Genomic DNA, 26,927 nt, shown 5'->3' with positions numbered 1-26,927 from the left:
GGTTTATGATAGAACATGCTGGGCGGAATACCGAAAGAAACGCAAATGGCGGCCGATAGTGGTTGATCTTAACCACGATGTTAATGGACCATTCGCGATAACTTATAGTGTATAGTACCACCAAAAGCAGAATTACCTATTAAAGTCAATTCTTCGGTAAAGTCGGGGAACACTATAGCAAGTGGTTCCCAAGACTACGTTTATCATTGTCATTAACACTTGGTGGCACTCTACGACACAATGTTATCGGTCTGGACCAAGAACAGAGGCCTAGGCTAACTATGTTCAAGAATGGTACTACCTCATGTATGGAAAACCTGAATGAAACATAAAACTATAATAGTTTATCTAGATTAAAAAAAACTAAAGCCTAATAACCTTAATACGTAGCCAAGCTTAAAGTACAATCAGGTCACGAAAGAGGGGGATTAATCCAGCCTCTTTTGCACACGGAAGGGGGACATCTTTCCCCATTCTCTGTAACCTATGTACTTAGAACTGTTAAGATAGTCCTTAACTTAGACTAACAAAAGGGGGAAATAATCCAACCTTGTTAGTAATATTGTTCGAGCGGGCTACTACAAGGTAACTGAAAAGAGGGGGATGTCTCCAGCCTCTTTCAGTATAGACAATAGTTAATACACTTCGTATATGAACGACCAGTTCCTTATGATAAACCATAAAACTACATACACTGATATTCATAAATAAGGACATGAGTAAGCGAGGAAGAGAGGCCTAGCGTAAAACACCACAAAAGGCCAACCGTAACCGCGGCCCGATGGTCTGACGCGGTATTTCACCTTATAGACTAAAACCGTAAAGAATTTTCTCAACGTTTTAAATACTGTTTGGACATGTAAGATGTTAATAAATATGCACTACTTCTGACTGTCCAAAGGAGCCCTCTTCCTCGCTTAAACAAGACTACTTTATAATAATAACGGGACTCGTGAGGTCCAAAATTATAAACTGTGCAAATACGTACAAATTCCTGAAGTTAAACTGAATATATAATCTGCACAGTAAACACTCTGTGAGACGAACTATCGAGTGTGGCATTAAAAAGGAAAGCTAAAAGCTATCTTTAAACTACACGTAGGGGCATACCGAAACCAACATGCTTTGTTTACGATCGGTTGTGAGCGCAGGCCCGTACCATAGCTATCATAAACCCCAAAAATTACGGTAAATACCGATTCATAAGCTGTTTTTTACAAGCAAACAGAATTTATGGTACTTAACATTGGTCCAGGTGAAGGTAGAGCTTCAGCCATGATGACAAATAAAATCCAGAAATCGCAGAAAATACAGACACGATTCGCACAATTACAACGCTCACGAGTCCAAAAGAAGGATGTAAGATGGCGCTCGCATCGGGCGGGGACTGGGTGAGTCGGAGCGGTGTGGTGGAGACCGTTGTGTCGGCACATCCCGTGTTCATATGTTGACGAAGGAGTAATCTAATTGGAAGATGACCTGTGTTTAGTGGCTTTCACACGCCCTTTCTTTATACACGACGCCCTTGAGGTGCTCGTGCGAGGGTAGTAACCTCTGCATACCAATGGTTTAACTTCTCTGGTATATTTGGAAATTATTTATATCAGAAAAGTATTAAGAAGGACCTTTTCACCGGCGAACACAGGTCGACCCAGAAAAAACTTTAGTAAAGCACGACAACTAATGAGGATTGGAAAAAAGAAAGTTAATGGAAAATTGACAAAAAAGTACAAAAATAAAAATAAAATAAAAACCCACCTTCACCTGACATTGAGACCATAATCTTGAGAGAAGTAATACAAGAATGCACAGCACACTTACCTGTCATTAAATCTACTTTAAAGTCTTCATAAGGTATTTTGGCCTTTTGCACAAAAATATAAACAGCCCTGGATGGCTGCGACATCAAATCATAATACAGCTTCATGGTCAAGATCTTGGCAAGCCATCAAAACACTGATTGTCATAGAAAAACTAGCAGTAGTGCTGGCATAATTCCACCAACTGTTATGTGTCTGATATCTTATCATAAGCATCTTATACCATAAGCATCTTTTATCAGTATGTCTAAAGGTTCCTCCAAGATCTCATATCATAAAATGTGTGTTGCTAACATTGTTAACAGTGACATAATATCCTGTGCTGATGATGATGCAATGTTTTCTTCCTTTCCCTCCTCTTTTTTTCAACATTTTTTATGGTTTGAAGGCTCAGAGCGTCTCTTGGTAGGAAGGGTTACATTATTTATATGTAAGTAAGCACATTAAATAAAAAGCTTCAAAACCAAACTGAGCTCTGTGACCAAAGCAGCAACAGGAATATCTTGACTCAATGATGGTCAAAAGAAAAGTGGGGTTGACATGCAAGTGAGTGGGCAGTACCCCAACCACTCACATACTTGCCTAAAGTTAACTACCTTGTTACTAAACTTCAATGAATGTACCAGTTTTTCTAAAGGTACATTCATACAGAAGATGCAGGTTTGTATCCAAAGGAAGGTAGGGACAGTACAGGCAGTCCCCGGTTATAGGTAGGGGTTCCATTCTCAGCGGGTACTGATAAGCAAAAACTGCCGTTAACTTAGACTTGGCAATTTACAGTGCTTGTGGCTCCAAGTTTCACTTCATGGCATCAATTACCGGTTAATGGTGCCTCTGTCAGGTATGTTATGGCGCCATAACTATTATCAGCATCTTATGATGCCATTACAGTGGAACCCCCCTATTCGCATTCTCCGGTCATGGACTCACACATTTGCAGATTTCTTGGAATATTTCCTCCTCAAATTCACCTATTCACAGTATTTTTCTATGAGAAATATCCACAAATTCCTGGGTTTTTTTCAATTTCATCATAAAATGCACTTTTTGTGATAAAGCTATTAAAAAAACAGATATAAAACATTTTTAAATGGTTTTTCTTGAGTTCTAACTAACAAAATAGGTTTTAAGCATTTTTATATGGGTTCCAACTATTCTTGGGGGGAAGGGGGGAGGGGGGGGGGTCTGGTACGCATCCCCCGCAAATACGGGGGGACCACTGTAACTGAAACTTGGCCTGTTATGGCACCATAAACTGCTGATTTTATGGCACTAGACAAGCGCCATAAAACCAGGTCGCCATTAACAGAGTCCGCCGATATCCAGGAACTGCCTGTATCAAATTTTTAATCAATTGTATTTTTCCTAATATAAAAACCTGAGACTTTTATATTGGGAAAATTCTCCTGTGCAGCTGGAAACTGTTTAAGAAAAAAATTCAACATAATACAATCAAGGTATGGTATGGCAGAATAATACACAGCATCATTCAGTGGGGCCAGTGAATGGGAGAAGTCTCATCTCACTTGCCTCAGAGAATCTCGTGATGCCTCAGTGGTCTTCCAGCCCAGGAAAACTGAATGAGGGGTAACTGCGGTGGGCCATTAATGTAAATGCCTCAGGTTTTTATGTTAGGAAAACTACAAATTGATTAAAAATTTGCGATTTGTTCTTATATGAATACAAACCTTTGGCCTTTACATTGGGAGACACTTATTGGCGGGAGGAAAAGTAAGCAATGACCGACAACAGGTTCAGCTCACCTGGGCTTGCTTTCTGACCATTGTTGGGGTATAGGAAGGAGTCGAAAGCCTCTGACTAAAAGATAAAAGGTTTTCATAGTAGCCAGATATCCGGGCTTTGCCACAATGGGAATACTATTCCACAGCATGCAAAAAGAAAAAAGGGAGGATTTGTATTTGCTGTAGAAAACAAACAATTGGTTAACTACTTTGATCTATGAAGAGACTTCCCTTGCTTACAGAGGGAAGAGTGGCATTACTTCTATTTCTGAGATTTATTCATTGTTGAAAGGAATAAGACCTTTCACTGAAATCACAATCTCTTTCACACCAACATCTAGACTAGATACTAGATACAACTTGGCCACAAGGAGCTCTGGGTGAGTTGGACAACTTGTTGGGCAGCCACCACCGGACCCAAGGAAAATGTGTCCAAGGACCTATGTGTGATGTCCTTCTGGTAGAAAGAGGTAAAGGTGGTCTAACAATTCCATGTACAAGCCATCATGAAGGAGGAGTTGATAGCCCTGACATCATGAGCTTTAGGTCACATTGAGCCGTCATCTACATTAGAAGAAGTATATGTATGCACTCCTGATAACCTCCCATAACCAGAAGGAGATGGTATTCTTGGACACTTCTTTCTAGTTCTGGCCAGCACTAACAAAAAGCCTTTGACAACCAGGTGTCAGGTATTGAGTTTTCTTATGTTGTAGTGTAGTGCCTGAACTGGACCTAAGAGCATTTCATTGGGATCATTGCCAACAAAAACTGCAAAGGACAGAATCGAAAAGGACTTGAATCTGTCATCAAAATCCGATGGATTCCGAGTCTTGGCGACGAATTCCAGAACAAACTCAAAAGGTACCAAACCCAAGCCCCTCGAGTGTTTCACCTCAAAAGAGAGGCCACGAAGTTCCTACACTCTTTTGGTTGATGCTAAGGGAAGTAAAAATACCATCTTAAGGGTTAAAGCCATATCTCATGAACCCTGTAAGGGCTCGTAAGGGGCACAAGTAAGGCTGCTAAGAACCAGCTTCAAATCCCAGCAAGGAGGCTTGAGTTCTTTAAGTGGACAGGATTACTTGAAACTCCATAAGAGTATTAAGATCTCTCGTGAGGAAGAAAGGTCCACTCTCTTCAGAAGAAGAACTAGTCCCAAGGCAGTCCTATAGCCCTTAATGGCTGACACTGAAAGGAGGTTTTCCCTACATATGAAAATGAGGAAGTCAGCTACTTGCTGAATAGAAGTTCAACTGAAGAGAAGCCCCACTGACTTCACCAATCACAGTAAACTGCCAACTTTCCCTGGTACACAGCTTACACAGCTGTTGATGATTTCTTGATACCCCCAGATATCTCTCAAATGCTGCCCTGTGAGAAAAGCCTCTCACTCACAAGAGATACTGGATAGTCTCTGACTGTGAAGAGATAGGGACTTGACAGACTGATGATATCTTTCGATGTGAGGCTGGCAAAGAATACTGTGCAAAGGAGGAATGTCTCTCAGAACTTCTGTCAACAGAGCTAGAAAGTTGGGGTATCACTCAGTGTGTGGCCACGAGGGAGCCACCAAAGTCATTCTGAGGTTCTGGGAGGTCATTACCCTGTTGATCACCTGATGAATCAAGCAGCAGTGCGGAAAGGCGTAAAACATCCAGGTTGTCCTGTGGATGTTGAAGGTGGTCAAAAGGCCGAAGCATGAAGCTTTGAACTGATAAACCATCTCTCTCAGAATGAATCAAACGAATCAAAGGAATTTGCAAGATGACTGAGGAACTGGCATCTGGAAGTAGGCATCCTTCAGGTCTATGTATTGTTAACATAAAGTCGTTCTGTCTGATGGCAGCTAGAACCATACGGGGTTTCTATTTTGAAACAAGTCTTCCTGATGTAAAGTTTCCTGATAGATCTATAACTGGTCTCCAGGTGCCCGATGCCTTCTCTACTAAGAAAACCTGACTGTAGAAACCCATGAAGAAATCCTTCACTACTTCCACACTTTTCCCTTCTCCATCATCACCTTCACCTTGTTCTGGAGAGCCACATCCTTTGGTGAGCCTGGAAGGTATGACTTCTGATGGAGAGAACGATCTGTGAGAGGAGGACAAAACTCAAAAGGGAATAGACATCCTACCTGAAGAACATCTACCATCCAATCTTCCACTCCTAGTTGCTGCAAAGTCATCCAATGGCTCGCCAGAAACCACCCCCAAAAGCAGCAGATGGGGAAGGGTGCCCTCTCTAGCATTTCCCTCCTCTAGCTCTGCTTGTTTCCCCTTCTGCCTCTAGGAGGCCGTGACTGAAGGGGGTATTGTTGAGAGGAAGTCTTCGTAGCTTTAGGAGATGGTTTTCAGTCCCTACGAGAACCCATCATAGTCTGGTTCCTCTGTGAAGTTTGTTGCCTTGCTCTAGCTACATTGGAACGAGCAGGGCCTGACGATTTAGAGACTGCTTGCAGAACCAGACATTCATTGTTATTAGCTCTTCTTAGACCAATCGTGGCTTGAACTTGGTCTTTCGGAAAAAGACAAGATGATTCTAATAATGTCCCGTTCCTTAATGCTAACATAGTGGATCAGAAAAGAAATGGTTTTGTTTTGTCCCTAGATTGTAAGAGATGAAAGAAGGATGAACATCGTTAGAATCCTTTATGAAGGCAGTCCACAAGTCTAGCAAAGACATTATTTGTAAGGCTACGAAAGCTGAAGCCTCCATAGAAGCTGCCTCTTGGAAGGTATTAGAAGTGCTGTCCCCCCCAAAATTGATCTAAGGAAAGGCTCAGTCCCAACTGAATGAAGTCCAAATCCAACTGTCTTGGTTGCAGAATGACTCTTGGAGTGGTATAAAAATGCCTGTGCCTATGGAGAGTAGGGAGGAGCAGCTTGAAAGATTGGCCAGAATGTAGCAAATTGTCTTTTTGACAGACAAGAGCATCTACCTGTTCTAAAGCAAAATCAGCAAGATTGGCCATGTGTAATCCTACCAATGTCTTTGCTTCTTTCTTGGGGTCAAGGAACTTCTCAAGACTTGAAGACCGGTCTGAAGGAGGTCGCAGTTTCTTGACGGGAGCCTTGTCGTCTTTTCTTCTTTTAGTCGATGGTCTGGCAGCCACTTCTGCAAAATTGGGAGACAAGGAATAACATTTACCTCAGACAAGGGCTGATTTGCTGCTACCTCAGGCAAAGCCTGATCTGGTGCTTTAAGAAAATCCATAACTTCCTGGTGATCGGTAGAAGATAAGGCCGTGATCAAGTGGCCATGTGGTTTTCTTGTAGAAACGGCCGTAGAGGCGCCCGTAACAACCTTGGCTGGAATATGGCCATGATGAGAGTAGTGATCACCGCCCCTCCCCCCACCGGAACAGGAGAAGCAGAGCAGGAATCCAAATGGAGTGTGGGAATCTTTTTATTTGGAGAAAGCACAAAGTTCCTCATCTTCCAACATCTTCTTGGGACCACACAAATCAAGGAAGACAATGACTTTTGAGAATCTGAAAGTGGAGATATAAGGCGTTTTCTCCTACGTACCGTAGAAATGGAGTGATTGATCTCTTTGAGGACTGCAACCCTCTCCAGCAACGCCTGAAGAGTACAAGCAGTAGACAACGAAGGACCAGTTGCATGAAGCTGGGACGGACTGGCCATATGCAGAACATCATCGAATTAGGGATATACAGATGTAGAAATACGGCCAGAAGCAACGGCCAATACACAGTCATCCATCACATAATTAGCTGCAGAAGTCATTTGTGAAGACATCACCGACACAGCAGACGAAACGTTCCCATTAGCAGAAGCGAGGAGATGGGATGCCATCAGATGAGAAAATAGAGGCAGTTTCCCAGTTATGGGGCAGGGAGTTCCATTCTGATGGCTTGATGGTAAGCAAAAATCGCTGATAACTGAAAATCGGAAATTTTTTACTCTTATCAGCACTGATAACCAGTTAATGGCACCTCTGTAGTTATGTATCAACACCAATTCTCTATTATCGGCTAAACAAGCACCATAAAAGCAGGCCGCTGATAACTGGGGACTGCCAGTAGTCCCGCAACTGAGGTTCTCCAGGAAGGCCTAAGGTCAACTCATGGAGAGTAGAGCCATCTACTACATCCGAATCTGAAATTAAATCACAAACAGAATCTCGTCCTCCACCTAAGGTGGAAGGGGTGCTCCTACCCCCTCAGAAGGAGGAAGATAACCAAAAATAAACAATACAATCTCCCAAAACCCCCTCAGGAACATCTATTGAAGAGACAACAAATGAATGTGAAGGGGTAAATTTTTCCAAGGAAGAAGCAGCAGGAAGACGATTCGGGGAAGGAGAAAAGGAACAAGAAGGAATGGCGTCATAAGCCACCATCAAAGAGTCAAAACTCTCCCCTGGCTGAGCAGTGCCCTTCCCCTTGTACTACTTCGACTTGAAACGCCTCCAATGCTCAGGAGACCAATTAAAACATTCAGAAAAGTTGCTACTTATAAATTGCAAACCTGACATCTATACCTGCTACAAGTTACATGAGGATCAGTTTCAAATGAAGCTAGGTAACAGAAGCAAGGGTTGTTGGCAATATCAGGGAAATTCCTCTGCTTCTTAGCGCAAGGTTTACGTAAATCATATGTTTGAATGATGACGAAGCAAACATTATATATACAAAAGGCACAATACTATACACCATTCAAAACATAGAAAATAGAATTAATTGTAAATGAAAATGGCAGAAGATGAGCAACGCACATCTGCTCTTAAACCCAGTTAAGAGAACATTAAGCTATTATGAGATTCTCTGGGGCAAGCAAGATAAGTGCATTATGTACGTTGATTTTCTTCTCAACTGGTTTCCAGCTGTGCAGGAGAATTTTCCCAATGTAAAGGCTGAAGGTTTGTACATACTTGTAAGTGAACAATGAAGGTTTATATTCTCATGGGAACATCTATGACTTGCATTCAGCTAGGCTACTGAATTATGCCCCGTGGGGGTAGTGACATCAGTGCATCTCATGTGATGTACTGTAGGCATTACTTTAAAGTTCTTTGCAGCATCCCTTTGGCCACTAGCTGCAATCCATTTCAGTCCTTTTACTGTATCTTTGTTTGTATTTCCTTTCCTCCATCTTACTTTCCATCCTCTCCTAACATTTGATTAACCCTTAAACGCCGACTGGACGTATTTTACGTCGACATTTTGTCTCTCGGGTGCCGACTGGACGTATTTACGTCGACATACAAAAGTTTTTTTTAAAATTCGCGGAAAAATACTTTTAGGCCTACCAGCCGAAAACTCTTGAATCACACGCCTTGGGGGATGCTGGGAGTTCACGGATCAAGGTGTTGTTTTGTTTACAATCGTTACGCAGGCGCGCAAGCGCGAATTTCTTTCTTGCTGCACTGAAAAGTATCTGTGACACATCTCGGAAATTATTTCGTCACTTTGACATCATTTTTGTACCATTTTAAAATGACAATTTGTCCAAAATTGCATTTTTCCTAACTATACAAACCTGAGGTCCTTTTACAATAGGAAGGTACTAGCGGCAGCTGGATAGGTCGTAAGCTTTCGAACAAGGGGTTCGGTAGTTAACTGCTTGTCCGACAGGCACGCGCGCGCGACTGGGAGGTAAACAAATCACTTTTGCTTTTGGCCCAAGCAAAAACTGCAGAGTGAGGGGTGGCATGAGGTGGGACTATGTGTAAAAGGACCTCAGGTTTGTATAGTTAGGAAAAATGCAATTTTGGACAAATTGTCATTTGTTCCGACACGGCATACAAACCTTCGGTCCTTTTACAATAGGAAGACTCACTTCTTGGTGGGAGGAATCTGAGTCTTTTGTGAACAGACTGGTGTTCGCCCAACCTTGGAATGCCTCCCTGGTCGTAAGAGCGAGGGAGGGATCCAAGCCTCTGTCCGATTGATCGGGGTGTGCACCGCAGGATCAATGGTCAGACCTCTGGACCAAGTACTAAGAGAGAGGCAAGCGTATCTCTTTGTACCAGCAAACAAGAACAAGTTCCTATTTGCAAGAGGCAACATAAAGTTATGGTTTGTCTCTTGTTGGCATCCACTTCCCCCCCCTTGTAGGAGGAAGTGGTGGATATTCGCTCCCATCCCTAGTGAAAGGGATAGGATGGGGCTCTGTCGAGTAGCTCACCGGCATCTCGTCCTATCCAGCAAGGTGATGACCGTATCCCTCTACCCACAGGTAGAGGGGGAGAAAAAGATAGGAAGAGAAGCCAGTCACTCTCTCATTCACTTATCTATTCTTACAGTAACACCAGGACTCGATGCTGTTCAGCCTGCTAGGGTCTGGGTTAGCTACACAACGTGTTGAGCAGCCACCACGGGTCCCAAGGAAAACGATCCAAGGACCTGTGGGCAATATCCAAAAGGTAGAAGGAGGTGCCAGTGGTCTGGTTGTACCAGACCCCTGCCTTCAGTACCTGCGCCACGGAGAATTTCTTGTGTAACTCGAGGGAGTGTACTTCTAGGTCATCTTGGTGCTGACGAAGAGTCTTCAACACTCAGCCTGGGATGTCGAGTTTCTTCTTCAGAAAGCGCGGTCGCGCTTTCACAGGACAAAGCAGCATCTCCTTCGCATCGAAGGCGGTGAAGTCCATTAGGGAGGGGATTGTGAAGGACTCTAACCGATCGTCAGGAACCGAAGGGTTCTGAGTCTTCGCTACGAAGTCGGTACGAAATCGAGCGTCACGAATCCCTATCCCCTGGATGCTTGACTTCGCAGGAAAAGTCATGCAATTACCTCAGAGGAAAAGAAGGGAATGGTCGTATGACCTATCCCTCTTCTCGACTTCGGTGATGTCCTGTACCCATACTGGTCTATCGGTCTGCAGCGAAGTGTCTCACATTCTCCTATCCCCATGCAGTGAAGTTCTTCTCGGTAGTGGATAGGACACCGACACTCAATGGTGGGTGTCGATGGTATGGGTACTGTGACAAGCTATTAAAACGAAGTAATGATTGCTTTGTAACAACAGAACTAAGTCAACAGCGTAGTTCGTAACTGACTCGGGAGCTCTGACAGCTGCCGACTGACTGCGTTTGGAAGGAGGCAAGTTGTCCAAGCATCCGAGCAAGTCACGTGACCTTCGCCTTAAAAAGGTTATGCCAAGAGACTAAACAAATAATTTGTTCGTCACCGATGCCAGAAGGCGAGGTGATGATTCTCTTAAGGCATGTGCCCAACAGGCGAAAGTCAATTGCCTTCTAGAGACCGAGGTCCCTCATGGCAAGATATCTCATAGTATAGTTGATTCTCAGCTAAGGAGAAACAACACTATGTGTCGTTGAAGACGAAGGTGTACAGAAAAAGCAACCTACGTCTTCACAGCTGAACCGAGAGGATTCTCAAGATTCTGAACCTGTGCTACAAAGACTGAGAACGCTAACCGCTATTCATTGCTGTCCGGTGAGGATCGTAGTTGCAATAAAAGCGGAGCGCTTTTCAGTAATGAAGAGACAGGGAATACTGCCTGAAGAACTGCTTCTCATGGGCTGAACATTTGGAAGTAGAGCTGTCAGGTCGGAGAGTAGGCGATGTCTTCTGACACATCTGTTAATTCGGGGCGAGCAATGAATAATTGCACACCTACGAATACGAGATATTTTGAAGACAAACTCAGATGTCTGCAAAAATCATTCGCATTATCGCGGTGCGATGCAGCGGGAGACTAGTACAGACTTCTGTTACCGTGCGGTAAACAGAAAGATGAAAGAGTCCAAGAGATATCTCTGTTGAAAATTCTCGCAATGTCGAAGGCGATGAAATCGAGCGTCACAGCAGTAGATGGTCCTTCATTATTGCGAGAATCCCCGTTAATCAGAGACCTAAGTCCATGATTGTTGGGCAGAGATACGGTTCGGTAGTCAATCAAACCAGGGGAGAGAGAGACGTAACCGACCGTGCATCTCCGAAACCTAGCTGATACTGAGCTGCTATCAGGTAGTTCAATACGCAGTAGCTCTCGGTGACTCGTCATTCTGAGTTGCCAGGTAATCCATTATTCCACGAAGGAATGCCATCGGCTAGAACCATCGAGCATAAAGAATCGCTCGAGCAATATTTAAACGAAACGGATTTCGGTAAATACAAAAGCTGATTTGGTGTTGTCATGACAATACCAAGTATCTAAAATCGAAACTGATAACTGCTGGGAGGTTGCAGGCAACCCCGAGTTGCAGTTCAATTAAGATACAATTCGTCTCGGTCACAAACCGTAGAGTTAACTATGGTATGCGCCTACCCCCCGGACAATTCAACTGTTAAAAGAATCATGTCGCGAGGGTAATATACGTAGTATATTTGTAGGTTCTGTACCACGACCTCCATCCTAAATTCTTTCCTCTCGAGGAATGAGAATAAGGATTGGAGATCGACCGCCTTCGTTCTCTAGTCAAGAGAGTGAAGGAGAAGTCTTTCCCAAAGGAAAGCTTCAATGGTGAACAGAATACCGAAGACGACAGTTCAAGCCAAACTGGAAGTTCTCGTCCGTTCTTCTCTATTCCAAGTTAATCGCCTACTGTGAGATACTCTTCTTTCAGCAGCAGTCTTCTTCCAAATGCTAGAAATTACAGGAATTCGAGCATAAGCGAGGTTCCCGATTATCGTGTAACAATTATCGGGGATTCTCGCTCACTTTGGACCGTGGTCTCGCCTAAGTGTTTGGAGATCGTAAAAAACTCAAACACTCTGAGTGCGCTAGAAATTCCGTAGAATTCTAAGCACTCTGTGAAACCCCCCACCGAATTCGTCAAACGATATCGGCTGGTGGACCTCTCGATTCCCATAGAAATCGAGAAAGGGGCAGGATCCCTCCTCAACGACCGGGGCTTACGTCAGGTAGGACCCGAAGGTCCCCCGGTAGCGCAGCCCCTAACGTGGGATCTTACAGAGAAATCTCTGTAGGATCCCTCCCCTTTCCCTCGTAGCCGTAAGGAGAGAGGGAATGGGGAGGAATTGGATACTGGCTCGCCTTCCCAGCGGAACTAGCAGTTGGAGAAGAAAAGGAGCAGCCATCGCCTGACGGCGATGGCCTCTCAGAGCCTGGGAAAACGTATCGTCAGGAGAAAACGTTTTCCCGAGGAGGGTTACGAACTCATACTGTAGGTAAGGGTCTGCCGCCACTGTGAACGTCGTCTGGGTGGGGCTGATCGACACCTGACAGGAGAGAGCCGATACCGTCCTCCGACTCATTCCAGTCCTCGTCGAGGTCGAAACCTCTCAGGAGGACCGAAGGGGTATTCAAATACGGTGTCCGAAGACACGTAGAAACGCCTCTGTCGCAGTAGAGGAGGTGAAGTAGCTTGTTCGACCGGCCAGAACTGAGAGAGCCTTCTTGTCCGGAGACGAGAGACTACCTGGTTCAACACAGTCGGCAAGCTCCGATCGCGGCAGACCCACCGTCGATTTGGGTTCCCTCTCGGGCCCCAAAACGACTCGAGCCGAGACGTGGCTCTGCTGGTGGGAGCGGCGATCCTTCCCCGAGGTCGTTGTGCTGACGAATCAGCGCCATAACCTCGGCAAAATTCCTCTGGATCTCGGAAGTCACAGCATCTTGCAGAGTAGGACCGTTAAGCCCTTCGAACAAGAGCATATTCCGAGAACCTTCCTCCTAAGAAGGGGGAACAGCGACAGCCCTCTCGGTCTTCTCCATCCACTTGCGCATACGTCCTGGCCGGTCCAAAACCAAGAAACCGGCCTGGCATGTAGGGCGTCGTGTGGGATCATGAGGGGCGCACCCCTCATGATCACTCCTCAATACCTCGCTCCTTCCGGTGTAACCCGAGGAGGTTGAAGGTACGGGAGAGGCAGACCTGACGCTCCCTCCTCGCTCGCTGGCAGAACCAGCAGGCTTGGAGGGCTGCAGGCGATCGTCAACCCGCGGTGGCGATCGAGCTGCAGGCCTGGTCGAACCGTCTCGCTGTGGAGAACGGCTGGACTGAGCACAGCGGCCCCGATCTCGAGTGTCAGACGAGCTGGTGCTGGTTGCCGTATCCGATCGCTCTCTGTGAGAGCGACGGTCAGGCGACCTGCAGGCTCCACTGTCACAGTGAGACCGGTGCTTGTCCTCACGGCACGTCACGTCGCTGGTTCCAGCCGTGGCTGGCACCGGCGAACGGGGGGCCCTCTTCCCAGCCTCAGCCCGTGGCCGGTCGTGGACCGTCACGTCCCCGGGTAGCCAGCTGGTCGCCGCGAGAGCGAGAGCTGGTCTGGTGAGAGTCGCGTGAGCGGCTGTCACCAGTCTTCCGCCCCGTGCCGTGAACCTGACGCTGAGCGGACTCAGAGGTCTGGTTCCTGGCTGCACAGTCCACTGGTAGGCGACCGCACACTCGGTACCTCCCGCGAACGAGAGGCCGAGACGGACCCTGATGCAGTGGCAGAACCACTGACACCAGGCGAGGAAGTACCGGTGTTAGCCGGTACCCCTCTGGTCCCCGTAGTCTTCTTCCTTGCGGAAGAAGAGACGGGCCCCGCTCCCGAAGGAGCAGGAGGACCAGCGGAAGGGAACCCTCACCCGTCCCACCGAGGTGAAAGACGGGTCCCCCCGAGAAGCTCCCGAGGGAGACTCTTAGGAGGGGAGGAGGCAACCTTCTTCTTCCTCGGCTGTGAAGCCTTAGAAGTCGAAGGGGAAGAGGCGGCAGCCGACGACGATGAAGAAGATGAAGACGACGACGACGACACCTTCCTCCTCTTCTTCGTCAGCTTCCTCAGGACAGACGTAAGATCTGCTATCCAGGGCGGAGCCGGGGCTGCTGTAGCCGAAGCCACAGGGCCCGGACGCACCTGTACAGACAGACCAAAGTCTGGGGTAGTACCACCACGAACAGGGACGACGTCAGCAGGTATGGGCATCTCAGGAACAGCAGGCACAGCCAGCACAGCATCGGCAGGGACAGCCAGCGCAGCAACGGCAGGGACAGCCAGCGCAGCAACTGCATGGACAGTCAGCACAGAATTGGCAGGTACTGCAGGCAGCACCAGAAACACAGGAGGTGAAGCAGCAGCCAGCAACATCCTGGTACCGGCGGCAGGTCCAGGGGCGAGCTCTAGGGCAGCGGAAGTGTGGTCGCGGCAGCGCGGCAACCACGAGCGGCGGCGGCACGCCCCCTCTCAGTACGGCGAACGGCACTTCACAGCGGCTGTAGGCAAGACTGTTACCACGTGAGGCGAGTACACCAGGTGAGGAGGGACGTCGTCACCTGGAGTCGATATCGTTGTCGTGGTCACCACTCCATGGGTGACCGCAGCAGGCCCAGACATAGAACCGCCGCCCCTGGACACTAGGCACGCCCTGCAAATCGACGGACGCCATACCTCACCAAGGTCCACCCTCGTGGCAATAGCACCTGCGGAAATAACAGTAGTAGTGATTAGTGGGGGGGAAGTCCCCTCGCGCGGGGGGGTGAGCCCCACACCGAACGAGCGGAAGACCCCGAATACAATTGTACATCGGGCACCGAGCGCCCTCCCCCGCGCTCGACGGATCGGGCGAGGAGGAGAACCCAGATAACCTCCCCCCCGAAGGGGAAGGGCCATCTGTGGGAGCTTAGCGGGGGGGGGGGGGAGGGATTCTTGTTCCCACCCCCGCACAGCACCCATGTACCCAACAATAATAAAAAGAGCCCGAGAGCAATCGTGCCCTCGGCACCGAATGCACAGGCATAAGGATCAATTCCCTGACTGAGCGGAACTTGAACCAAAATAAATATTGATGCAATCAATAATAAAAGGAATAACATGAAAAAGAATCTTGCATTACGATTCACTTCACCATGAATAAGGGCTCGGAGCGAGCGCATTTGCGCCCTCGGTACCGAGCGCAAGGGTAAAAGGATCCATTCCCGATTATGAACGGAAACCTTGATCCATAATGAATTGATGCAATCAAAATATATATATGAAAAATGAAAAAGAATACTGCGCTTGCGATTTCACTTCATACACAAAATAAAAAGGGGAAGGATCAATTCCCGGGAAATAGCGGAAACATTGATCCAAGTAAATAATGCAATCTCAATAAAATATGAAAATGAAAAAGAACTGCACTTGCGATTTCACTTCATTCAAATAAAAAGGGGAAAGGATCAATTTCCAGGTAAGAGCGGAAACTGATCCAAAAACCAAAAGAGTATTGCTGACAATCAAAATAAATATATAAAAATGAAAAGAATACTGTACTTGCGATTCCACTTCCATACAGAATAAGTTTTCGTGCCGAGCGCATTCGCTCGGCAACGAGCATACAGGTCAAAAAAAAAAAATATAAATGAAAAGGCACTTACTTACGATTTTCATCTACACATTTTCAACCAAAATATAAGCTCGGAGCGAGCGCTCTCCCGCCCTCAGCACCGAGCATACACAATACGAGGATCATTTCTGGGAAAATGAATTCCCGCACTTACGCCTTCAGTCCCGGCACTCGGGTAATTGGAGGGCGTGGAGAAACCAAGATCCTTTAATTCACAATTGAATTCAATGGAAATAAATATGAAAGGATTGTACTTACAATTCAGTTTCACTAGATAAAAGAAAAAGAAAAACACAACCATGCGAAAGCAACAACGATGAAGCGGGCAGAGAGCGATGATACACGTCTACACGCCCGCAGGCCGAAAGCAAAAGTGGTTTGTTTACCTCCCAGTCGCGCGCGCGCGCCTGTCGGACAAGCAGTTAACTACCGAACCCCTTGTTCGAAAGCTTACGACCTATCCAGCTGCCGCTAGTACCTTCCTATTGTAAAGGACCGAAGGTTTGTATGCCGTGTCGGAACAATTAGCCGTTACATGAAGTATTATATATGAAAATGTGCGCATTTTTATGTAGAATACAACAAAAAAATACTCATGATTGTAGCTTTTATCAGTTTTGAGATATTTTCATATAAATAACAATAAGTGCCAAAATTTCAACCTTCGGTCAACTTTGACTCTACCGAAATGGTCGAAAAACGCAATTGTAAGCTAAAACTCTTATATTTTAGTAATATTCAATCATTTACCTTAATTTTGCAACTAATTGGAAGTCTCTACCACAATATTTTGATTTATGGTGAATTTATAAACAAACTTTTTCCTTACGTCCGCGCGGTAACTCTTCCGAAAAAAATCATACATACGATTGTGGTAATGTTTGCACCATTTTAAATTAGCCATTACATAAAGTTTTATATATGGAAATGTGCGCAATTTCATGCACAATACAACTAAAAACAACCCATGGTTGTAGCTTTTATCAATTTTGAAATATTTTCATATAAAAAATGATAAGTGACAAATTTTCAACCTTCGGTCAACTTTGACTCTACCGAAATGGTCGAAAAATGATATTGTTAAGATACAATAAAGTTTTGTACATACTTACCTGGCAGATATATACTTAGCTATAGACTCCGTCGTCCCCGACAGAAATTCGAATTTCGCGGCACACGCTGCAGGTAGGTCAGGTGATCTACCGCCCCTGCCGCTGGGTGGCAGGAATAGGAACGATTACCGTTCTAGAACCAGATTTTCTCTTCCACCTGTCTCCTGAGGGGAGGTTGGGTGGGCCATCAATCGTATATATCTGCCAGGTAAGTATGTACAAAACTTTATTGTATCTTAACAATATCATTTTTGTACATGGAACTTACCCAGCAGATATATACTTAGCTGATTGACACCCTTGGTGGTGGGAAAGAGACAACTATTTACTGAATAGACAGGTAAACAACATACGTTGTAGGTAATAAATAAATAAAACCTTGGTTCCTACTTGATCAGGCGGAAGCCTCCATGGCTAATGCCTAGGAATCTGCTTCGCCTCAAGAGCCTCAGCGAGGATGTGACCTATGGCTAAGAGTTCTTGTGGGTCTGTCGATGGGGTCTTATCCATTTACTCGACAGAGCCTCTTACATGACAATTTGCCTATGCCTAGTGGCATAATTAAGGAGCACAACACCGATCCCGATCACCTGATCCTAACACGAGGGTTAGTGCTTAAGTTGAAAAGAGTTATCTACAAACTCCTTTCAAACAACCCAAAGAAAAAACACGACGTTAAATAAAATTTAACTCACTAGTTAAGGATCAGTATCTGCTCCCTATCCCAGCAATGTATCCGCAGACACGTATCAACCAAGAGAGAAGGATCCCTCGAAGGTTATCTTGACATCCTTCGGATAATGGGAAGTCAACACAGAGTTGCATCTCCCGTATGTGACAGCTAATATGTCCTTATGACATATTGTTAGGGAAAGAACAAGAATTCGGAAAAGCTCGCACTTCATGCGCTTTTAATTCTCAGCTGTTTGAAGGAATCATCAATGCACTTATCAAGTGCTTAGGAGATCACAATGTCTCAAAGAAGGCCAGGGCGTTCTTTGATATAGATCTCTTCTGGGTGAAGCCTGGAGCCTGGCTAGCGCTTGGCAGGCGCCTAGCGCCTGTCTAGCGCCTCGCGCCTGGCTGGAGCCTTGCGCCTGAATGGCGCCTAGAGCCTGGCTGGAGCCTCGCGCCTAGATGGCGCCTTGCGCCTGGCTGGCGCCTCGCGCCTGGCTGGTGCCTGATTGGCTCCTCCTTCCTGGCTAGCGCCTCGCGCCTGGCTGGAGCCTTGCGTCTGGCTGGTGCCTTGCGCCTGGAAGGCACCTGGAGCCTGGCAGAAGACTTCATGATTACTGTCTATGAGTCTGCATGCCTCAAGAGTTTCAGCGAGGTAGGGACCTATGACTGACAAAACCCTTCTGGATCATGTCAATGGGGGCTAGCCCGCTTACACGACAGAGCCTTCTCGGATCGTGCCAATGGGGGCTGACCCACTTACATGGCAGAGCCTTACCTGTATCATATCAATGGGGACTAGCCCTCTTACATGACAGAGCTTTAGGTTTCTCTTTACTGGAAGGAGCCTTGAGTCTGGATGGATCCTCAATCCTGACTGGAGCCTAGCCTTGAAGGAGCCTGGCACCTGGATGGCGCCTGGCTGGCTTCTAGAGCCTGGCTGGCTCCTAGAGCCTGGCTGGCTCCTAGAGCCTGCCTGGCTCCTAGAGCCTGCCTGGCTCCTAGAGCCTGCCTGGCTCCTAGAGCCTGCCTGGCTCCTAGAGCCTGGCTGGCTCCTAGAGCCTGGCTGGCTCCTAGAGCCTGGCTGGCTCCTAGAGCCTGGCTGGCTCCTAGAGCCTGGCTGGCTCCTAGAGCCTGGCTGGCTCCTAGAGCCTGGCTGGCTCCTAGAGCCTGGTTGGCTCCTAGAGCCTGGCTGGCTCCTAGAGCCTGGCTGGCTCCTAGAGCCTGGCTGGCTCCTAGAGCCTGGCTGGCGCCTCACGCCTGGCTTGGCTCCTCCACACTTGCTGGAGCTTCGAGCTTGGAAGAGTCTCTAGGCTGTCTGACGATGTCCACATCGGACACTCTTATATCTGTCCGATTTGTTCGCCTCTGGCGCATTTTCGCCAGGTTGGAGCCCGCTCCTTCTCAGTATCCGACCATGACAGAGTTCCTTGGAACTGTCCGCCTCTGGCGTTTTTCGCCTGTATTGGCATTTGGCGCTTGGCTGGCGCTACATTGTCCGAGAGTCCTGAACAACCACATAGTTTATCAGGAGACTGGAGAAGGGTGGAAGAAATTCTTCCCCTTTGAGCTTTTGGCCCCTGGCAAGGGGAGGTGATTTTAGTCAGCTACACCCAGTAGACGACAGGATATCTAACAATACGAGAGAGAAGAGTCTTCCTCCGAGGAGGATCCTTCGTGAACACTTCTTTTGCTAACGAGATCTCTTCTTACATGTTGATGAGGTTCCTCGTTGCAGAATCTTCCCTATCCTTGCCCGAAGGAAGGGAAGGAGTCTGGAAGTCGAAGGAGACTCTGAGCTGTTAAATTGCGGAACCCTGATTTCTAGCTCTTATTGTATCCTTCTGAATACCTTCTGGGAAGCAGTTTTGAGCCCTTCATCGCACCCCGAAGACTCTGTAGGCAAACGTTTAAACCATCTCTTCTTCTGTAGATGAAAATGTAAGTACCCTGCCTGGGCAACTAAACTTCTATCTGAAAGCGTTTTGAGTCAGGAATAGAGGGATTTATTTCTTTTGCCAGACATACTATGCTGGCAAGAACCCATTGCCGAGTCTCCATTGAATCTGATGCGAGATTCCAATGCACAAAAAATTCACTTGTCTTCTTGGTCGTTTAGGGCTAAGAGAAACAAAGAATTCCTTCATAAACTTCCTCAAAGAAGTTTGATGAGGAGCAGTTCCATTTTGTCGGAACACGGAATCTGTGGCCACAAAAAAAAAATCCCATTCGAAGTACATGATATCCTACTTTTGTCGTATGCGGTATCGTATAAGATCCCGAAGATCTTAATCCTCTGTTATCTCTAATTCCCTTTGTAGAGACAGAGTATGGCCTTTACTGCGTTCTTTGATAGCAGATATATACATAGGTGATTCTTCCCTCTGAAAGTGAAGAAAAAACCTCGCTATGTGGTTCACAGAGGTATCGGAAGAGGACAGTTTCCTCATTCCATCTAGCACGATCTGCAGCAATTCTCATGTCTTAGCCATGACTATTGTCATTTACCTTGAAAAAACCTCTCATTCATGTCCACTTCTGGTCAGTCTGCACGCGGACAGACTCAGAGTGGAGAGGTTTTATAGGTCTATTTATAATAGATTCTGATAGAATATCCAGATACTCTTGGAAAAGCCTTACGAAACATGCTGTGAGAAGAACGTGACTTCTGTGAATCCAACCTCTCTAAGGCCAAAATGAGGCATACATCCTCTCTTCCTTTGACGCCCAATTATCTTAATATCTGTTAAGAATTTATAACTAGGGGAAAAAAGGCTAAAGTTTATTCCCCTTCTTTAAATTTAAAGATGTCTTATATTGCTACCTCCTCTTGGTTCGAGGAAAAAGAAGCAGTCTAAAGGAAGCCTGTTCGTCTTCTACCTTACAAAGAGATCTATGAAGAAGACTTTCCGCAGGTTCTCACAACTCTTTTCAATAAATGTTAGACATACGTTAACAGTTATTATCTCGATCGAGAAGGTTCTCACGGACATGCAAAATCTTGACATCGAACCTCCCTTAAGGATCGTTACGTTCCGTGTCTGTTCCCAAATAGGTTCTCTTTTGTTAACGCGAACCGGGGTGGGACGAAAAAAAGAGATTCTCGATGCTCTTTGCGATATGAGAGAGTCGTGGAATTGGCCTAAGTGATTAAAATAAATCATTTCATCATTCCTTGTAAGCGACCCCTTTTCGATTAAATGGGTAACGAAATCAGGAACGAATCTTGCCGTTACCGAGCAGCTGTCCGAGAGGCTACTGGACTCTTAGGTTAATAACTCGCTAAAACGAGAAAATATCTTGGATGGTGCTTCTGGCGCAATTTGCGCCAGGCTGGCGCTTCCTTCTAGTTCTTTTTAGGTTATGTGCCATAACATCTATGCCTTTATGGTACCCGACATCCTTCACATGTTAATTCCGTTCTTAGTGGGAAATACTTTTATATACGTAGTATAGTCCATTCAGGGAAACAACTTCTGCCACTAAGAGAATGTTTCCCATCCGACTCACCCAACTTCTCTTGAGCAATATCCGAATTTAAAAAGGTTGGTGTGCGTTTCTCGAAAGGATGAGAGAATTATATATCGCCGCGCTGCCGTATTAGAATCCTTTATAATACTGTCACATTGTGGTAAACAGCATTAATCTAGGAAACCTTTGAAAGGATACTAGGAATTCTGTAGTTAACGTCGGTGTGTGCATAAGACTTGACCATACCGTAGTCTTAAAGTGAATTCTCTACTACATTCATCTTCTCACTAAGCATGTACTCTAATAAGCCATGCTTTCGTAAGCATGAGAGCATTATACAATATAGAGTTTCGCTGCGTTAGAATCCTTTAAAAATGTACCTACGGTAAACAGCATTGAAATGTAAAATCTTTCTTATGAAAGCTTCTTAGCAAAGGGCAGACAATATTTTATTTATGTTTGCTTAACTATCCCCTCAATCCGAGGCTAAAACCACGATTGTAGGGGAGAGACACGGTTATTCATTCCATCCCGCAGGAGAGAGACATGTTACCGCCCACTCATGACCGACACCTACATGATACTGCGTTGGTGTCTAAGCGATAGCAGTCTCGTTAGCCGACTGGCCTTACTCTTCCAGAGTTGCCAGCTACTCCATTTAATAAAGGAATCTTATAACATTATTATCGAACTTCAGGAAGTTCTTATAATGCATATCTAAGCGAAACAAGACTTCGATAAATCTAGAAGCTAAGTAGGTGTTTGTCCTTAATCAAATCCCTTTAAGCGTAGTACCTTCCTAGGAAACTTCCTGGAAAGGATAACTGGTAATTGAGTTGCTCAGTAAAGAAGTAACTACGGTATGTGCTTATTATTCTCATACAGCAGATACTCTACTACCTTCTTTCCTGCCGAGGCAGATAGAGAAAGGATATTCTGGCGCCTGGATCCTTGCACCTAGCGCCTGGAATGTTCCGCGCGCCTGGAATGTTCCGCAACCGCTAGAAAGGAGACTCGCTCCTGGAACGTTCCGCTTGCGTGGAAGGTCCGTGCGCCCTGACAGTTCGAGCGCCTACTAGACCCCTTTTAGAAAGAGCCTCTTGCCCGGAAACGTTCAATGGAAGGATCGTTCTGATTGCCACTCTACTGTAAGGCTCCTTGCTCTAGCGTCTGTTTTTCTGGCGCAATTTGCGCCAGGCTGGCGCTTCGTCTCTTTGAAGGCGCCTTGCGCCAAGAAAATAAAAATTTCTAGAACGCGGCTCGCGTTTGGTTGTAGGAACGGAAGCGGCTCGCGCTAGTCTGTTAGCTGGAACGCGCCTCGCTGCTGGCTATAGGAACGTAGCTCACGCTAGCTTGCTGGAACGCGGCTTCCTGGCAGCGGCTGGCTCTTGCTCAGTGTTCTCTTAGTTTCAGAGAACGCGCTAGATCACTCCAAACATACATTTCTTCGTATTTTCGGATGTAAGATGAAGAGACGCACTTTTTTAAGGATGCCTTATCAATGGCTATCCTTGGCAGTCTGGGACGTTCTACAGAACCTGCCGAGGGGACGCCTGACCGGTGGGGGTTCTCCCTAACCTTCCTGCGGCTGTCGACTTTCCTCCTCCACTGGGTCTGGAGTTTGGAAGAGGTCTAGGCCTGGAAGCGCTACGGAGCCGATCAGACGCACCCTCCACTGCACTGGGAAACACTATATTCACTTCTTACCTTTTTAGAGCTCGCCTTTTGAGCTCCATCCATTTATCTTCAAATTTGCACATATGAATTTGTAGATTCTGTGGAGTAAGAAGGTGATGAGGATGCAACAACTACTAGAATTGTCAATACTCTAACTGCTGCGTTAGTACGAGAGCTCTTAAAGCTTCTAAAGGAAGCGTATCTAGTTATATGCTTTCTGACTTCCTAAAGTAGGAAGTTAGATCTTATATTTCCTTCATCAAGTTCTAACACTTATACACGTATTAGTGAAAAAAAAAAATATCAATATTTCCCTTATTGCAAAATATAAGTGTCTACCGAAAATTCGGTAGTTCACGTAAATATATTCTTCGAAATTTCGAAGCCAAATTCATTAAAAAGTTAATAAAAGCGTATGCCAAACCAAAGACCCAGTACTTCCCTGCAAAAGACAGTCCAGAAGGTCGATGGCGATGAAAAACGAAAATCAAGTCAGGAGGTAGCAACAACGTATGTTGACACTACCGCGACAGAGAAAATCTGTTACTAGAACGGTAATCGTTCCTATTCCTGCCACCCAGCGGCAGGGGCGGTAGATCACCTGACCTACCTGCAGCGTGTGCCGCGAAATTCGAATTTCTGTCGGGGACGACGGAGTCTGTAGCTAAGTATATATCTGCTGGGTAAGTTCCATGTACAAAAAAACGCAATGTAAGCTAAAACGCTTATATTGTAGTAATATTCAAGCATTTACCTTCATTTTGCAACAAATTGGAAGTCAATAGCACAATATTTCGATTTATGGTGAATTTATGAAAAAAATAACATTTTCTTTACGTCCGCGCGGTAACTCTTCCGAAAAAATCATACGTGCGATTGTGGTAATGTTTGCACCATTTTAAATTAGCCGTTACATAAAGTTTATATATGAAAATGTGCGCAATTTTATGTAGAATACAACAAAAAATAATTTGAAGTTTGTAGCTTTTCTCATTTTTGAAATATTTGCATATAAATCACGATAAATAGAAAAAAAAAACCACATTCGGTATCAACTTTGACTACTGAAATGGTCGAAAACGCAATTGTAAGCTAAAACTCTTACAGTCTAGTAATATTCATCATTTATCTTCATCTTGAAACAAATTCGAAGTCTCTAGCACAATATTTAGATTTATGGTGAATTAAAAAAAATCTTTCCTTCCCTCCGCGCACGGATTCTCCACCACAAAAATCTCCGAAATGCGTACGTACCATTCTCGGAATATGCTCCGTTTCATATTAGGCATTTCATAGAGTTTTATATATGAAAATGTGTGCAATTTCATGTAGAATAAAACGAAAAATATTTGAAGGTTGTAGCTTTTCTTATTTCCGAAATAATAGCATATAAAAAATATATATGTATAAAAATTCGACATTCGGTCAACTTTAACTCATCAGATATGGTCGAAAACTGCAATTGTAAGCTAATACTCTTACAGTATAGTAATATTCAGTCATTTGTCTTCATTTTGAAAGAAATTGGAAGTCTCTAGGACAATATTTAGATTTATAGTGAATTTTTGAAAAAAATATTTGTTTTACGTCCGCTCGTTACGATTCATGCATTATTTTGTGATAATATTTTCTCTTTGTTGCTTTTATCGTTTTACAATGTGTTTATATACCGAAAAATGATCGCAATTTAGTGTAAATTACAACGAAAAAAAAGTAACTTGTTACCTTTAACCGTTTGCGCACAGCGCGATTTGAATACAATTAATTATATGAAATTTCGTTTTTGTGCTATCATAATATCGCATTATTTATATATGATAATGATAATCTTTCATTTCTGATGGTTGCATACTAAACTTCAGGCAATGACAAAAAAAGGAGCCAAAAATGAACTCTTAATCTTGAAAACTAAGCGCGCTGTGATTTTTTGAAAAAAACAAAATATTTTTTCCGCTTCCGCGCTCACTCTGAAACACCTCTGCACACGGGAGACAACTTTTTTTTTACCGCTTCGGCGTAAGAGGGTTAATGTACAACTGGGAGGGACGTTTTCCTCTTGCTTACATTTTTAAAACCTTTCAACTCTCAATTTCCCATTCAGCACTGATGACCTCATAGGTCCCAGTGCTTTGGCATTTGGCTTAAATTCTATTCTCCTGGATTAGGCCTATTGCTTACATAATGCTGTACAGGCAGTCCCCGTTTATTGGCTGGGGGTTCTGTTCTTAGGGGTGTGCCGATAAGCGAAAACCGCCATTAACCAAAACTCAGTGATTTATGGCACCATAAAGGTGCTTATAGCATGCCATAAGAACCCTCAGCCCGTTATGGCAAGATAAATCGCCAACTTTATGGCACTGACAACCACCATACAACCAGATCGCCGATAACCCAGTCCCCTGATAACCATGGGACTGCCTGTAACTATTAACCCTTAAACACCGAGTGGACGTATTTTACATCGACATTTTTTGTCTCTCGGGTGCCGACTGGACGTATTTTTACGTCGACATACAAAAGTTTTTTTTAAAATTTTTTTTAAAATTCGCGGAAAAATACTTATAGCCTACCAGCCAAAAACTCTTGAATCACGCGCCTTGGGGGATGCTGGGAGTTCACGGATCAAGGTTGTTGTTTTGTTTACAATCATTACGCAGGCGCGCAAGTGCGAATTTTCTTCTTGCCGCACTAAAAAGTATTGGTGACACATCTCAGAAATTATTTTGTCACTTTGAGCATAATTTTTGTACCATTTTAAATTAGCCGTTACATGGAGTATTATATATGAAAATGTGTGCATTTTTATGTAGAATACAACATAAAAATACTTATGATTGTAGCTTTTATCAGTTTTGAGATATTTTCATATATGTAACGATAAGTGCCAAAATTTCAACCTTTCGGTCAACTTTGTACGCTACCGAAATGGTCAAAAAATGCAATTGTAAGCTAAAACTCTTATAGTTTAGTAATATTCAATCATTTACCTTCATTTTGCAACAAATTGGAAGTCTCTACCACAATATTTGATTTATGGTGAATTTATGAACAAACTTTTTTCCTTACGTCCACGCGTAACTCTTCCGAAAAAAATCATGCATGCGATTGTGGTAATGTTTGCACCATTTTAAAATTAGCCGTTACACAAATTTAAAGTTTTATATATGGAAATGTGCACAATTTCATGCACAATCAACTAAAAACACCCATGGTTTGTAGCTTTTATCAATTTTGAAATATTTTCATATAAAAAATGATAAGTGACAAATTTTCAACCCTTCGGTCAACTTTGACTCTACCGAAATGGTCGAAAAACGCAAGTTGTAAGCTAAAACTCTTATATTCTAGTAATATTCATCATTTACCTTCATATTGCAACAAATTGGAAGTCTCTAGCACATATTTCGATTTATGGTGAATTTATGAAAAAAAAAAATAAAATTTTCTTTACGTCCGCGCGGTAACTCTCCGAAAAAAATCATACGTGCGATGTGGTAATGTTTGCACCATTTTAAATTAGCCGTTACATAAAGTTTTATATATGAAAATGTGCACAATTTCATGTAGAATACAACAATAAATAATTGAAGGTTGTAGCTTTTATCATTTTCGAAATATTTGCATATAAATCACAATAATAGAAAAAAAAAACATGTCGGTCAACTTTGACTCTACCGAAATGGTCGAAAAATGCAATTGTAAGCTAAAACTCTTACAGTCTAGTAATATTTAGTCATTTATCTTCACTTGAAACAAATTCGAAGTCTCTAGCACAATATTTAGATTATGGTGAATTTAAAAAAAAACTTTCTCCCTCCGCGCGCGGATTCTCCGCCACAAATCTCCGAAATGTGTACGTAGCATTCTCGGAATATTTGCTCCATTTCATATTAGGCATTTCATAGAGTTTTATATATGAAAATGTGCACAATTTCATGTAGAATAAACTAAAAATATTTGAAGGTAGTAGCTTTTCTAATTTCCGAAATAATTGCATAAAATAACATATATAAAAAAATTCGACATTCGGTCAACTTTAACTCATCAGATATGGTCAAAAACTGCAATTGTAAGCTAATACTCTTACAGTATAGTAAAATTCAATCATTTGTCTTCATTTTGAAAGAAATTGGAAGTCTCTAGGACAATATGATATTGTT

The 26,927-nt window shown here is 44.3% G+C and overlaps 1 protein-coding gene and 1 long non-coding RNA gene across 3 annotated transcripts in view; one reads left to right on the top strand and one right to left on the bottom strand.

Annotated features, from left to right (window-relative positions):
• LOC135213661 (glutathione S-transferase theta-1-like) overlaps positions 1–2,016 on the bottom strand; it is a 41,044-nt gene extending 39,028 nt beyond the window's left edge. The window contains exon 1 of the mRNA XM_064247720.1: positions 1,822–2,016. Within this exon, the coding sequence (XP_064103790.1) occupies positions 1,822–1,927 (106 nt within the window). The 5' untranslated portion in view covers positions 1,928–2,016. The remainder of the gene's footprint in view (positions 1–1,821) is intronic.
• The window catches only part of LOC135213662 (uncharacterized), a 153,861-nt gene that overhangs the window by 18,216 nt on the left and 108,718 nt on the right, over positions 1–26,927 (top strand). The gene's annotated exons all lie outside the window — the stretch shown is intronic.

This window comes from Macrobrachium nipponense, chromosome 43 (genome assembly GCF_015104395.2).
Source record: "Macrobrachium nipponense isolate FS-2020 chromosome 43, ASM1510439v2, whole genome shotgun sequence".
Taxonomy (NCBI): domain Eukaryota; kingdom Metazoa; phylum Arthropoda; class Malacostraca; order Decapoda; family Palaemonidae; genus Macrobrachium; species Macrobrachium nipponense.
This window is presented reverse-complemented; position numbering and strand designations above follow the sequence as displayed.